Consider the following 15,929-nt stretch of genomic DNA (forward strand, 5'->3'; position numbering starts at 1 on the left):
CCTGCGCCCCACCCTCCCTGCACGACCATGCCCTCCACTCCCTTCCCGCCCACTGAATTCCAGGTTAGCGATTCGAGAAGTGGACTCCGAGGTGGCAAGGCAAGGGCCATACTCTGAGGGCAGCACCTGAAAGTTCCCACTCTTATCTCAGGGACATCAGGGTGCGTGGAATGGAAAGGTCCAAAAAAGTGACCTGGGACCAGTTTAGCTGCGACGGAGAACTCTTTATGAGGCGATCTGACAGCCCCCCGTTTCTTTCACTCCCAAAGGCGAGCTGGCCTCTGTTACCAAGTCTTCCCTTGAGCACGCTGCCTGGCTCTGCTCTACCAGTGCCTGACAACCCTGTCCTCAGGCGGCTCCCTAACAACCGACAGAGAACGACTGGCAGCTCTAACCTCCTTACTCAAGACCTGCTGAAGGGGACAAAAACAAAAATCTTGAGGAAAAACAGTTTATTTCCCAATCTCATTAGTCCTAGTAGCTTACTGCCAGATGAACAAAGTCATTTTGGAATTACTTTAGTTGATCAGATTAGAAAGTCCAAGATGGGAACTACCATCTGCAGGCCAGGGTACTGCCACCAGGTAACCCGACACATCCTTGGGAGCTCCGTCCAGAGGCAGAGTGCTCATCCGCCCCAGAAACTCTGGGGTCCCCTCCCTCTGAACCCTGCCTTTGGGCAGTAAGAGAAAGTCAGGCTGAGCTTCAGAAATCTGGGCTCGCCTCTTGGCTCACTGATTTCTATCATCTGATGTCTTCATCCAGGGATGAGCAAGGCAAGGAGAGTTGAAGGAAACCGGGGCACTGATCCAGAGGAGATCAATTAGGACACAGTGCAAATTCTTGGCTCCTCTAAACATTTCAGAGAGAGGCAGTGTGTGCATTCTATCTTGCCAGATGTGGAACAAAAGAGGTACAAGAGGCGATCAAACTTCAGAGACCAAAGCTAGGAGAACCCAGGAATCCTCTTTAAGAACCTGTCTAAATCTGGCCTGAATATTTTGCTTAGTCTTCCCTCTGCCTCTGAGGATTCAAAACAATATAGTAAAACTGTAATCCAATTTATGACTGCCTTACCGCATTTTTCTCTAGGAAAATATTCCAGATGTCTTTTCCCAAGCTTCGGGAATCCTTGGGGTTTGTTTGCTGATAAACTTCTGCACACAAATAAAAAAGCTAGGAGAGAGAAAATGGGTTAGAGTGGTGATTCTCAACCCGGAGTCTTTTTGCCCTCCAGGAGACACCTAGTAATGTCTGGTGGCATTTTTGACTGTTACATCTGATACTGGCATCTAGTGGGTGGAGTACAGTGATGCAGCTAAGATCCTGCAATGCACATGCCAGCACTCCAAAAGGTCAGTGGTGATGAGGTTGAGGAGCCCTGGCTGAGAGTGTTTCAGAAACCTGTGGTTGATCAACCCCAGCCCTTGGTGTGCACACGACCCCCCAACACGATCACTCCCCAACTCTGACTCCTCTCCACACGTGACATTCTGTCTCGTACTTGTTCATCTGTTGTTTTTAAGGGCCTGTGTTTCTCTTTGTGTTGTACCTCATCTTCACTCAGGAATGCTCCTGAGATACCAGCGCTCGGGACACACACATGGGTGTTCACGGAACACCTGCTGAGCAGACAGATGTTGATTCTGGCTTCTAACAGAGATAGCCCCGGAAAGGAAAGACGGCAGTGCATGCCAAGGTCAAGAAGCTTATTCTGGAGAACACGACAGCAGCCTCTCTCCTTCCTCTCCCTTCATGAGCAGCTGAGCAGGATGACAGAAACTGGGAAGGCTGCTGGCTCAAAGCACTGTCACCGGGAACCCTGATCTCCACCTTTCATGATCGATCCTCTTTGTCATCACCTTCAGACTGAGGACATTTTATCACCTTGCCTGTCTGCCAAGCTTTCTTATGGCAACACTGTGTATTTACAAGGGCTGCTCTTTAAACCCCTCACGATTCATCTGTATCCACCTTCATTCCAAAAACCCAGAAAGACCATCCAAGCAGATTCAGAATGACAGCTTGCTTAGTCTAGCTCTTCCTCCTCCCCCGTGTGCTATCGATACAGCCAGCAGCAAGAATCCGCTTCACCCAGGTTGCACCTTCTGTTCTATTTTGTCTGTCTTCGTGATGCCTGATCATGTCCGCGGATGATGATCATATCTCGAGCACAGGGCCAGAGGCCAAGCACAAGCAGGCATTCACCTGAGACAGACACTGCAACTTACCAGGGGACTGGGGTCCGCCTGAGAGAAGATGTACCGTAGAAAAACCCCCAGGTGGGCTGGCCGTGACTTAAGTTTCTCGAAGTCCTGGAATATGACGTCGCTCTGGAAGGCAGAAGCACGGGCAGGGCTGGGGGCAGAGGGAGGGCACCGCCTGCGCCGGCTCAGCTCCCGGGGTCCCCACCTGGTAAGCGTGCTCCCTCCCCGACGCTCCCTCCCGGCTGGTGCCAGTCCAGAGCGGCGGGTATGACAGAGAATGATGAAAGGAGAAAAATCAGGAAACTGTTACCTCGTTGTTGAAATAACCCGGGTCATAATCTTCCTCTGGGCCAATAATTAAAGGCTTTGGGCTCTGATCTGCACCCTGGGGGAGAGAGTCAAGTTGCAGGCGCGAGAGGACAGAGGACAGGAATCTGGCCTCCGCGGTGGAGTCTGCTCAGGGCCAGCACAGCGCTGACAAGGAGAGCCACACGGGGCTGCTCCACACTGGCACCTCACCAACCCCCCCAAATCTCAGAGGGCAGAATCAATGATTTTCACTTGCAGGAAGGCAACTGCTCCTGGGTGGGGCAGGGCAGACTCAGAGCAGCCTGGTCACATGACGTATGAAGATGGGAAGTGAGAGAAAGTGCTCACTTCCTGTTTGTGAAAGATCTGAGGAGGGAGTGTCTGCCTGCAAAGTAAGAACCTAGTGCTCCCGCTGGACCGGCGGGCTGGGGGCTTTGGTGTTCTCCTCAACAGCGCGCCCCCACCCCAAACACACAGCCTCCAAACCCAGCGCCTTCCACGCGCCCCTCCACAGTTACCGGGTGCCCGCCGCCTCTGCCGGAGAGCCCTGTGGTCCCTCCGCCTCCCTGAGTGAAAGGGGATGGAGCTGATCCTTTTCCAACACCATTGCCATCATTTCCCCGGCCGGTTCAATAATCTGTGGTAAACCCCCACATCCTGTCTAAAATGCAAGCTTCTCAGCATGGGTTTTCTAGCCTCCCCTCTTATACCACCAATTAGGTCTATGAGAGATTTCATACTGTGCACACTTCTCACATGCTTCACTTTAGGCTTTCTCCTAAAGGTGACTTGAGCTCTCAAAACTCTCCTCCCAACTATACTTTTCACTCAGTTTACTCTCCCTCATATTCAGTGATTCCCCAGCGAGGGCTGTGCTCTGGAACCCATCTAGGGTAGGCAATTCTCACGCCTCCTTTTCCTCAGGTCTAAGATACCTTCCTATTCCACCTTCTTGAGGGACTTCTCCTGACAGTTTCTCGCCAATACTCCTCACTCATTTTTGTTCTCCTGGGTATTTATAGACTCTGCGCTCAGAATGACTGAGTATAGAACACAAGAGACGCAGGATACACATAGAGATCAGAGTCTAGCACCCAATTATAATGGCATGTTTGAAGGTGCAGACTGAGGCCTCATGTGCTGGACCTGTATTCTTCAGACACACCCTGAATATTCTCCTCTCCCCGACACTCACTCCCCTGAGGTCCAGGGGGTGATCAGGGGGTGTTGGATGACCACTTCTGGCTCTACTTGGCTCTCTAGTGAAATCTGAAAGCAGTAGTTTTTTGCGTGTTTGGGGGAAGGATTTATTTTTTTTTTAAGTCTTTACAAACCTTAGAGTTTTTCTGATTGCAAAAGCAGAATGTTTATCATGTGTGCATGCATGCTAAGTTGTTTCAGTCATGTCCGACTCTTTGCGGCCCTATGGACCACAGCCCGCCAGGCTCCTCTGTCCGAGGGATTCTCCAGGCAAGAATACTGGAGAGGGTTGCCATGCCCTCCTCCGGGGGATCTTCCTGAACCAGGGATGGAGCCTGTGTCTCCTGCATTGGCAGGTGGGTTCTTTACCACTAGTGCTACCTGGGGTTTCTATGGCAGCGGTACTCAGGTTGTGTGAAAACTGCTGGGGATTTGATCTAAGAGCCTGTCAGCCTCTTCCAAGGAAAGCAGGGGCAGAGTAGCTCATCCTGAACCCATTGTAGAGGGTAGCTGTGTGTGTGTGTGTGTGTGTGCTCTGTCGCTCATTCATGTCTGACTCTGTGACCCCATGGATTATAACCTGCCAGGCTCCTCTGTCCATGGGATTCTCCAGGCAAGACTACTGGAGTAAATTGCCATTTCCTAAGAAAATCAAATACTGCAGAATTATATAACAAAGTTTGAATTCCCTATGATTCTACCCCCTAGCTGCTGGCAGTTTCATGGATGGTATAGGTTTGCACCTGTGTTCTTACTAACATAAATTGTTATTAAGGAACTGGAATTATACTATATGTGCTCTTATCACTGAAAAATAACAATTTAAATAGTTTTCCAAGTTGAAACAAGTTCAGAGAAGGAGGAAAAGGACCCTGAGACCAATTATTCCACACCTGCTCCTATCAGCCACCTAAAGTAAAACTTCCTTTAAGAATAGGATGTGTGCCTGACCTCCTTGCCTTGGCCCTGTAGTACTTACTAAGGGGGGGTGGGGTGTGCAGAAGTGGGAGAAGTCTCAAAGAGTGTCCAGGACAGGAGGCAGTTCTGCACTGGGGCTCAGGAACACCAAATTCTAGTCCGATGCTGCCAACCACAGGCTGAGTCTTTGGATGGTCCCTCAGCCTTTCTCTGTCTCAGTTTCTTACTGAATAGAGATTCTCATGCCTGTCTCCTTTTCTGGTGATGACAATTAAATGAGAATTTTTTTTTAAAGGAAATAGCGCAGCACCTGGTGCACTAAGCATTTTAACACATATGCAATCTACTTCCCTGCTTTTCCCCCCTCCAAGACCTGAAAGTAACTAAACTCTATTCTCCAGGGAGAACTAGAGCATCAAATGGTGTATGATGTTTGTTTTAACATAAGGTAATGGCAGATTTCCTTTAAAAATAAACTGAAGTTTTAAAAAGTTAGCGTAGAGGAAACTATTAAGTAACATTATACAGCTAGTGTGAGGATATGGAAAAAAAATTATGGTGGTAGCAGATGAATTTTAAGAACCTTTATAGAATTTTAAGAGGCTTTACAAAACTCAAGTTTTCTTGCCAGTGTCTTTAACAGGGAATGATTAAGCTTCTGCCTGAACAGTGACATCCAATTCCCTGGCTCTCAAGTCAGACCATTCCATTGTCTTACAGCTCAGATTCTTTGCAAGCTTTTTGTATGGAGCCAAAACCTGTCTCCCTAAAATCTCCCTCTGGACCTAGTTACCCTTGAAATTAGTAGCTTTCAAATCATGTTCTGCAGAACCTTAGGGCTCCAGAGAAGAACTCCTGAGGTCGGGGGCCAAAGTGGGGTGGCTGATTAGGAAAAGTTCCAGGTAGTGAGCTTTAATGTGCTTTCTATGTTAGGGGGCCAAATAGTAAGATTTTGCTCAAGAAAGGAACTTTGCTCAAGAAACAGAAGGTTGAAAATTACTATTCTGGAGAAACACTGAACAAATCTATTTCCTATTCTATACAGACATTAAAATAAAAAGAAAAAAAATAATAAAAAATAAAAAAGAAATAAAAGGAATACTAACTACCAAAAAAAAAAAAAAGCAGCAATCTGCTCCTTGGACATCACTTCCCTACAGATGTATTCACTGACTCTTCACCCAAAAACTCAAGACAGCCATTCTCCTGTGTATGTATTTACACCATGTTCTTCCTTCACTATCTGTCCTTTAGCCAGTGTCCACCTCTAAACAGGGTTCAGTCTGATCGTCCAAGGCCATGTGTGGGGAGCCCAGTTCTGCAAAGAGGGAAAGGAGAAAGCCCGGAGCGGCTCTGGTCACCCACCTGGTCGCTGCTGGGGGGGGCTGGTGCGTCTGAGCCCTGCCGCTGGTGGCGCTGCGCCAGCCGGGCCATGGTCACAGGGGAGGTCCGCGGACTGTCCGGCCCAGGGTCTGACAGGACCGAGTTCCGATTCACCAAGGACTAGAGGAACAGAGAACTCTGTGAGGCAGAAGCTCGCCCAGAAGACCCTCAGGGCTCTGCTCATCGGCTAATAAAAATTTAGTACTTACTCTGTGCCTGGTTGTGTATTACCTCATTTAATGCTTACAACAGCCCTCTGAGGTAGAAGCTATTATTCCTCCCACTTCTCGCACAAAGAAACTAAGACTTGGAGAGGCTCCAGGACTTGCTGAAGATCGGATAGTTAGCAACGCCGTATTCCCCAGGCAGCCTCACACCACTGCCCACGAGGCCCCACTGCTTCCAGACGTGGAGCCCGCAGGGGTGTGTCTACTGTGGATTATTTAGGACCCTCCTCGCCCCTGGTGTCTTTCCGACATACTGAGCCTTCCACATACATTCATCATATTCCCACAAACGGGCAGGAGCAGTAAAGAAATAAAATTCTAACCATCATTTAAAATCAGGTTTTAAACATGTTTTCAATTACTTACTTATTTCATTAAGCTGGCCAAGTAAATATTTTGATAACACTGTTATTACTTCTTCTATTCACTCTAACTTTTATATTCCCAGTTCATATCTGCAATTAACATATGCAGACTGAGAACACGGAGAAGACCACTTCTGAGGCCAAAGCCTGAAGCTCTTCTGACCACTCCAGAGAAGACAAGCTGTTCAAGTAAAAGATCTATGACTAAGACAGAGAAGCTGCCACTTCCGATTAGGCCGAGTTTGCTGTTTTACTCTAAGATGATGCTATCTGCAGCCAGGTGCAGACATGGTTTTGGTCCAGTCACTGTTGTACAGAATTTCTGTCTCTGTCCTCTTACACTGAAACAAGGCTTGCTACAATTAATGCGACAGCCTCTCTTCTCCACCCAACTCTATATAACAGAGATGACTATGATAAAATAGAAGCCAGATTTGATGATCTTGCATGTAGGATGCATTCCCGTCCCCCCCACCCTTTTTCTTTAGAACTTACAACAGAATGACTAAAACCCTTGGAACCAGAACTACAGCAGAGGGCCCAGATGACAGGCGATAGGCCTCGGTGCATGTGGTGAGCAGAGAACCTACTGATGTCCAGAGAGGGGACACTGAATGCATGGTTTTAAACGGGGCTGCCTCCGGCCTGGGCACTCACCTCGCTGAGGGAAGGAAAGCGTTCTGTGCCGGAGTCCAAGCCACTATCCCCTTCCTGGGAATCCAGAGAGAGTCGGCCTGGGAAGGAAAGAGTTTACATGGTGAGGAAGGAGCTGTGGCCTGGGGGAGAGAAAGGCCTTTATTCCAGGAACCTGTGCCCACTGCAGGAGGGCGAGCCTGCCACTGGTCCGTCTTTCCCAGCTTCCCTTTAGCTCTCCTGAGACTTTGGACACCTAGCTTTCACCTATCCGCACACCTGTGCCCAGGCCGTGTCACCTTCTAGAATAATCCTCCATAGCTTCACCTCCCAACAAGTCCGAGCCCTCAGCTCATCCCTACCCTCTTCTGGTTCCCATCCATTTCTTCTTATGACAGCACCTCTTGAGCTCCGAGCTGCCAGGTGCTGGCAGACACGCTGTTGTCTGGACCACCATCATTCTAGCATCTCCTCGGCACTTATCTATCCAGGGCTGTTGGTTGTACATTCGTTTCCCTGTCACTTGGACTGCTTTCTCTTATTACTCTATTTCTTGGAGGCAGGGACTGTATTTCCCCCTCTGAATGTGCCCCAAAGAGAGGGGACGATAGGTAAGAAATGTGAACCAGAGATGTGCCAGAGCAAAAAGGGATGCTGAGGGGACTCACCTTCTGACGACCTCTGGCTGGTGTCGCCATACGCGGGAAGTGTGTCCTAAAAGGGAGAGAGGTCGGAGGGGGGTGAACGCTGTGAACCTCTCCCCCTACTGTCCCCTCCCACCAACCCATCCCTCAGTCTCAGCAGACGACATCTGCTTACAGTCAGTGGCCTCTTCCTCACTGCCTTACAAATGCCCAGGTAGAAGAGCTATTGCTTCATTTGCACAATTTAAGGAGAATGGTGACCCCTAATGGTGAAAAGGGAGCTTTACTAGTGGCGAAATTCTAAAAACTTACTTGATTTCTCTCCCTGGACCTCAAAGCATCTACTGCCTCAGTTGGGCTCGTCACTGAAAGAACTTCCGAACCATCAAGGAGTATGAAAAGCTCCCGCAGATGCAAAGCTCTGCCTCTAAACATCTGTGAAGACTGACAGGCACTGGCCTGGGGCTGACGAGCCACTGTGGGGGGAATAATGTCGCCAATGCTTCACTGTTTATGAAGCACTCTTGTCTACATCTCATTTAGCTTTTGGTTTTTTTTTAATAACTCGGAGGCAGGTATGGTACTCCCATGTTATAAATGAGCAAACAGAAGCCCAGAGATCTTAAGCAACTTGCCCAAGCTACGCAGCAGGTAAACTATAAAGCAAGGGTTGACGCTCAGACCCCCAGATTCCAAGCTGAGTGTTTCAGACTCATCACCTACACAGCACACGAGCACAAGGGCAGCGGCAGCAGCAGACACACACTAGCCCCGTCCTGAGGGCATCCTTAATTCTGACAGTAACACCATCAGGCAGATCCTGCCGTATCTCCATTTCATAAATGAGGACACCAAGGCTCCCAGGGATTCTTATTTTTATTTTTTAAGGCCTTTACTGAATATGTTACAGTATTGCTTCTGTTTCATGTTTTGGGGCATGTGGGATTCTAACTCCCTGACCTGGGGTTGAACCTGTACCCTCCCTGCATTGGGAGGTGCACTCTTAACCACTGGACTGTCAGGGAAGTCCCTTTCCAGGGAATCACGGAGTCACTTGCCCAAGAGTCTTAAAGCTGGTGAGCCCTATAGCTGGGAGGTGAATCCAGATGGTCTGAATCCTAAACCTGACCTTCTATCAACCATGTGATACTGAGAAATTCTTCAGAAAGTAAAAGTTTAAATCGTTTGGCTTGTGTTTCCCAGACTTTTTTGATCTGGATGGTCTGAAAAAGAAAGTAGATAATCCTCAAATAATTTCTATTGATTTTGGCAAATATTGTTCTTGGAGATCTTAAAGTGTCTGGAGAGTTCCTTCCTATTTACCCAAAGAATGAAGGCCTGATGGACAGAACTAAGACACTAATGAAGCGTCGAGTCCCTGACTAGGACAGATGAGGAGGCTTCTCCTCCCGAGAATTTCCTGCGGTGTGGTTAGCTGTCGCGACAGATCCCTCTCAACTGCCTGGGGTCCCTTTACTTAGGCTGACTTTTAGAAGTGCTCGCGTTACTTTGAGAAGACCTATTACTGGAGGGCGAGGTGACAGGAAAAGCTACCGGGTGAATAATGAGTAAAATTAGTGTTGGAATATACCTCATCTATGAGGCAACTACCCAGCAGGGGATGGATAATCAGCAAGTTAAAGCTGACAGTCTGATTTACTGCATATTTCTTTCCCTTTCCATTGCAACTATAAGCTGCTGGAGGGCAAGAAACAGGCCATCCCTTTCCATGGGGTCCCCAGTGTCAGGACGGTGGCCAGTCTCCGCGGTGCTACATGAAGACCCGCCGACCTCTGTCTCTTCGTGAAGCACTAACACACACTGGTTCCGCCCCGGGTCCTGTGTGACCCGGGAAGCCTCTGTCCTAGCCTGCTCCCTCACACTCCCCTCCGGCCACCTGCACGAGCCCTTCCTAGAGCTAAGCCTGCCATCACTCACCACTAAGCCACCAGTCTCCTGCTGGATCTTCAGCTGTAACTGAGTGACTCGCCGCCGGGCGCCTTCGATCTGCTCTTCCAGCAGGCTGGCGGGGTTCCGGCTATACACCTCACAGATACGCTGGGGGCGGGGCGGGCGGGGGCGAGGGGGACAAGGAGGGAAAAGGCAGAGGAGCGGTTAGTAGAGACCGACGACTCACGGGGGGAGCAGGCAGTTATCCCACAACAAAGGGGAGAGAGAGCAGATCTCTGCCTCGGAGGAGCTGTGTGCCACTCCGGAGGAGGCCACGTGGACAGAAAGGGAACACAGGGGGCGACGGCAGGGAAGACAGGACACAGAGGCCGGGCCTGACCTGACCTGGCCTTAAGGCCTACGTGCTAAGTGAGGTCTTCCTTGACCGCAGCTCAAGACTCAGATATTTAAGTGACCGGCCAGACAGCACACACAGAAACGCTAAGGAGGAAACATACAGTGAGAACCACGGAGTTAAGACGAAGAAGCGTGGACCAAGGAAGCCAGCACCCCCGTCCCCCAGCCCTGTAGCTGGGAACCACTGACACTGATCTAGCATCCTTTCAGCACACAGCTTGGGCTTTGCAGTCAGGGAGGCCTGCCTCTGAACGCTGGCACCTCTGCTTACTAGCTGTGTAGACCTGGGCAAGCTTGACTACCTCCTCATAGATCAAATGGAGATGTGGTACCTGCCTCTGGGGATGGATGTAGGCTATGAAAGAGATTATGTATGTAAAGTGCTGAGCAGAAGGTCTGGTGCGTAACTACTTGACTGAATGCACAGCAGCTAGTATTATTTTACTACAATAGGAAATGCTCAATGAAGCTGGTGGGTTAAATAGTTACATAGACACTGGGTGCACATTTTCTCTAAGCTCATCTGGAACCTCCCTGTGACCCCTCGTAGTTGCTGTTTCGTCTTCTCCATGACTCTCAAGCCCTCAGCCCTCCTCTTAGTCTCTGCAGATACCATCATCTGCTAACAATGTTCCCAACTTCACTCCATTTCAAAGCGTCCGCAGCTACCCTTACCCTCTGCCTTAGAAGAGAAACTCCGTCTAAATCCTGTACAAGGTTAGTGCCTCCAACAGCCTCAGGGCTCCTCTTGGGCATCATTTACATATCCTCAAAGTTTCCTTATTCCAATGGCTCCTTCCCTTCATCCTATAAAAAAGCTCAAGTTTCCTGTCCTAAAACGAAACAAACTACTACACCAAAACCTTCTCCATCAACTCTGATTAGTCTTCAAGCCACTGCCTCATTCTTTTCTCCCTCCTTTTACAGCCAACATGCTTTCAAACAGGAGTCTCTATGTAGAGCCCAGGCTTCTTAGCCTTCTAGTCACTCACCAACAGACACAGTTTAGTTCCTCCCATCGACATGCTCTTCTGAAATCCAGTGATTTCTTTCTAGTCCTCATCTCACCAGAGCTCTTTAAATACCCACCTCCTCAAAACGCTGTCCTCTTCTGACTTTTCACTTGACACTGACTGGGGTCACACCCCTCCCCCAGCTGTAGATTTACCCCTGCCTCCTCTCTTAAATCTAGGTGAGCCTTCAGCTCTGCAAGCATCGACAAAGCTGACACACGCCAGGCCCTGTTCCAGCTGTGCTGGAGGAATATGCCAACGGAGGCATGGACCTGGCCCTCAGGAACTCAGGCCAATATAGAGGAGGACAAGCAAATAATTAAAATACTAATACAGCAGCGACTGTTTACAGGTTGATGCGTGTGCCACAGAAGCACAGAAGCTCTGGAATTCCACCCTCAGCTCTCTCCTCTTCTCTGTCCTTGGTGATGTTATCTAGTCCCAAATTTCAACTGCCACCTGCATGCTGAGGCTACCCGGATCTCTAACAATATTTCAAAATCCAATCTTTTCTTCTGAGGTTCATCCTTGTTATCTCCATGTGCCTGGAGGGTGGTCTTTTTACCTGAACCTCCCATGGCTGCTTTAAACTCAGTACAGCCAAAGCCTACCGCCACTTCTTTCCCCTAATCCTTCTCTCCTCGGTCTCACTCCGTCAATGGCGTCACCATCTATCCAGGCACCCAAACCTGGGGCTATCTTTTCTTTCTTCTCCTTTACTTCTCCCTTCTAGTTGATACACTTCTTATGTACTCTAACAGCCTCCGAGAAGGTTTCCTTATGTGTCAATCCACTTATTACACTTTTCTAAAGAACACAGATTTGAGGATGTGATCACTCCCCTACTCAAATCGTTGGATCAATTCCCACTGCTTTCAGAATAAACTTCAAGCTCATCATGTTACTGACGGCCCAAAGTACTTTCCAGAGTAAAACAGACTGAGCGCAACTGAAATGTCGTCTCATGAACCTTCTCTGATCATTGTGTAATTAATTATTCCTTCTTTTTATAATTTAAATAATTTAAAAATTATTATCGACATATAATTCACATAAATTCACCATTTTAAAGTATATAATCCAGTGATTTTTACTATATGCACAGAGCTGTACAAACATCTCCACTATCTAATTCCAGAACACTTCCTTCCAACCCTACAAGAAAGCAGTCACTCCCAATTTCTCCCTTCCTCCATCTCCAGGCAACCACTGATTTATTTTCTGTTTTTATGGATTTACCTCTTCTGGATTTGCACATAAACGGAATCATACAGTATGTGGCCTTTGGTGTCTGGCTTCTCTCACCTGGTACGTTTTCAGGATTCTTCCATATCAAAGCATGCATCAGTCCCTCACTCTTTTATATGGTTGAATAATATCCCATTTTATGGAGAGAACATATTTTGTTCATCTACACATCAGTTAATGAGAATCTGGGTGGTTTCCACCTTCTGGCTATTATGCAATTAATAAATGCTATTATGAATGTTCACATAAGAGGTTCTATGCTTTGAACTCTCTTGGGTATATACTTAGGTTCATGGAGTTGACAGATCATATTTCTGTGTTTAACATTCTGAAGAATTGCCAAACTGGCTGCACCGTTTTACATTTTCGCATCAATGGTGGGGGTAGAGCAGGACAGTGAATATGTAGACAAAATATAAACAAACATTAAAAAAAAAAAAAAACCCAACATTTCTCCAATTTCTCCACATTTTCACCAACGACTGTTATTTTGGCTCTGGCAACCCAAGTGGGTGTGCAGTGGTATCTCAAAGTATTGGCTGGCCTCTTTCTAATGACTAATGATACTGAGCATCTTTTCACGTATTTACTGGCCATTTGTATGTCTTCTTTATTGGACTGTCTATTCAAATTCTTAGCTAACTTTTAAACTGGGTTGATTTTTAAGTATGTATTACATATTCAGGTACTAGACCTATATGTTCATGGCAAATAGATGGGGAAACAGTGCAAACAGTGGCTGACTTTATTCTTTTGGGCTCTAAAATCACTGCAGATGATGACTGCAGCCATGAAATTAAAAGACCTTTACTCCTTGGAAGGGAAGTTATGACCAACCTAGACAGCATATTTAAAAGCAGAGACATTACTTTGCCAACAAAGGTCCGTCTAGTCAAGGCTATGGTTTTTCCAGTGGCCATGTATGGATGTGAGAGTTAGACTATAAAGAAAGCTGAGCACCGAAGAATTGATGCTTTTGAACTGTGGTGTTGGAGAAGCCTCTTGAGAGTCCCTTGGACTGCAAGGAGATCCAACCAGTCCATCCTAAAGGAGATCAGTCCTGAGCGTTCATTGGAAGGACTACTGCTGAAGCTGAAACTCCCAACACTTTGGCCACCTGATGCAAAGAACTGGCTCATTGGAAAAGACCCTGATGCTGGGAAAGGTTAAGGCGGGAGAAGGGGACGACAGAGGATGAGATGGTTGGATGGCATCACTGACTCAATGGATGTGAATTTGGGTAAACTCCAGGATTTGGTGACGGACAGGGAGGCCCGATGTGCTGCAGTCCATGGGGCCGCAAAGAGTCGGACACAATTGAGCGACTGAACTGAAATGAACTGTGACCTATATGAGCTGCAAATATTTTCTCCTATTCTGTGGTTGTCATTTTACTTTAGTGTCCTTTGATGCACAAAAGCTTTCAATTTTGATGAAGTCTAATTTATCTTCTCAGTTTTTTTTTTTTTTTGTTATTTTCGCTTTTGGTGTCATAGCTAAGAAAGCACTGTCTAGTCCAAGTGGTTTATCAAGGAATAAACACCCATGTTTTCTACCATAGTTCTTAAAAATAGTTTTCACTCTTATACTTAAGTCTTTGATTCATTTTGACCTAAATTTTATTACTGTGTTTAAATTTATTTACTGTGTGAAGTAATAATCCAAATTCATTCTTTGCACAGATATCCTGTTGTCCCAGAACCATTTGTTGAAAAGACTATTCTTTCTTCACTGAACTCTCTTGACACTTTTTAAAAAACCAACTGACCACAGATGGATGGGTTAATCTCTGGACTCTGAATTCTATTTCACTGATTTACAGGTCTATCCTTATACCAGTACCACACTATCTTGATTACTCTATGACATGTATCAAAATATTAGTATCAGCACTTATTATATTGCAATTCAACTCTTCCTTCATTCATCCATTGATAGTCTACTAGCTTATAAACTCCTTAAAGGAAAGGTTCATCTCTCACTTAACTTTATAACCATTCTAACCTTTGTCCCTAGCACTGGTCCCCATCTCCACTGCAGCACACACAGTATCTAGCACACAGCAGGAACTTAATGTTTGTTAAGTAAATGAGTATATTTTCATGTCTTGGTGCCTGGGAGCTATGCTGTCCATTCTCAGCATTCTCTTCCCCATCTCTTTTGCTTATTGAAGCCCTACGCTTCAAGGCCCAGCTGAAACACAATTTTCTCAGTGAAGTTTCCCTCACGTCTCCCATTGTTAATCAATAACAATGATCTGCTCTCTTCCTTGTCCCTCCCACCCTTTTTCCTGCTGTAACATGAATTTTCTCCATGATACTGTAAACATGTTGAGGGCAAGAACTATCTAATCTTTTAGGAATTAAAACAACGCTTTACATACAGTGGGCATAACAGAACTGAAATGAAGGGGCCAGGAGCTCGCTGTAAGCCACAGCTATTATCGGAATCCGGTCATTTCCTTCCAGCCAGATTAAACTTCTTGTTCTCCCTGCACATCACTGCCCAGGCCTGGAAGTCTCTCTGCATCAAATTCTGCTTTAACAAATTCCACTGGCCTATGACAATTCTTTAGAGGTCCTGAGGTTTGACATTAAGGTTTTCCTGTGATAGTGTATGGCCTGCAAATTAAGTTGTACACTTTGGTAGATTGCTTTGATAAAGTATTATTTCATGAAGGCAATGGCCAGTCTACCCTCAGCAGTGACCTTACCTGTAGCTCTTTTTCCTCCTGTCTCAGCATATTCCTAAGGATCTGGGTGGCATGTTTTTGAAACTCGGGATCCTAAGAGTGGAAAACATGACAGTAGTGAGAGTTGGGGACCAAATCAATAGCTTTCTTCTCCTCTACCAGATGATTCCTAGGCAAGGGAAGCTACGACGGGATAGCCTGGGCTGTAAGAATGTTTTGTATAACACTATCTCACTGGAATTCAATAAACATAAAATCTTATTTTGATATCACTCCTAACTTCCTAGAAACCCTGACTGTAATCACATCTGGTATCAAATTGCTCTCTAAAGTCTTCTAGGACTTGCTGGTCACTCTTCCTTCTGATCAGAAAATCCTGCTCCCTGTTACTCTCTGCCTCTAGTCCTTTTCAACTCCTTACACAGGTTATATTGGTCCTTGGGTTCTCCTCCTACTAGTCTTGCTCTTTCCTGATTCTCCCCTGTAGACTGAGCTCCACATTTCGTTCCTCCAGGCCATCTTTTTCCCCAGGAAGCCTCTCCTTTACTCCTTGACTTATTCCACACCTTTGCAACAGTGACTGTTAACAGTCTTTACAGACTCCTCTGACCATGCCTGGAGGTGTGCACCCTCGCCCCGATGGAGAGGAACATTCTCAAAGGGCCTCCTCAGAGTCCTGCACGCACACAGGAAACACACTGCATGCTGCTGCCTGATAAACCGCATATGCACTTACACAGAAAGAGGACACTAAGGCATGAATGCTGTTTTAATGCAGTTCTC

General features: G+C 46.9%; 1 protein-coding gene across 9 annotated transcripts in view; it reads right to left on the minus strand.

The window, feature by feature from the left end:
- ARHGEF11 (Rho guanine nucleotide exchange factor 11) overlaps positions 1–15,929 on the minus strand; it is a 108,267-nt gene that overhangs the window by 25,444 nt on the left and 66,894 nt on the right. For 8 of the 9 annotated variants that reach the window (XM_070467529.1, XM_070467530.1, XM_070467528.1 and 5 more), the window contains 8 exons: positions 15,168–15,239; positions 9,825–9,944; positions 7,911–7,956; positions 7,267–7,343; positions 6,000–6,137; positions 2,518–2,592; positions 2,232–2,333; positions 1,078–1,176 (listed from right to left, as the gene is read on the minus strand). In XM_070467529.1, coding sequence (XP_070323630.1) covers positions 1,078–1,176; positions 2,232–2,333; positions 2,518–2,592; positions 6,000–6,137; positions 7,267–7,343; positions 7,911–7,956; positions 9,825–9,944; positions 15,168–15,239 — 729 coding nt within the window. The remainder of the gene's footprint in view (positions 1–1,077; positions 1,177–2,231; positions 2,334–2,517; positions 2,593–5,999; positions 6,138–7,266; positions 7,344–7,910; positions 7,957–9,824; positions 9,945–15,167; positions 15,240–15,929) is intronic. The other variant, XM_070467531.1, reaches the window with a different exon arrangement.

Source organism: Odocoileus virginianus, chromosome 5, assembly GCF_023699985.2.
Source record: "Odocoileus virginianus isolate 20LAN1187 ecotype Illinois chromosome 5, Ovbor_1.2, whole genome shotgun sequence".
In the NCBI taxonomy this organism is placed as follows: domain Eukaryota; kingdom Metazoa; phylum Chordata; class Mammalia; order Artiodactyla; family Cervidae; genus Odocoileus; species Odocoileus virginianus.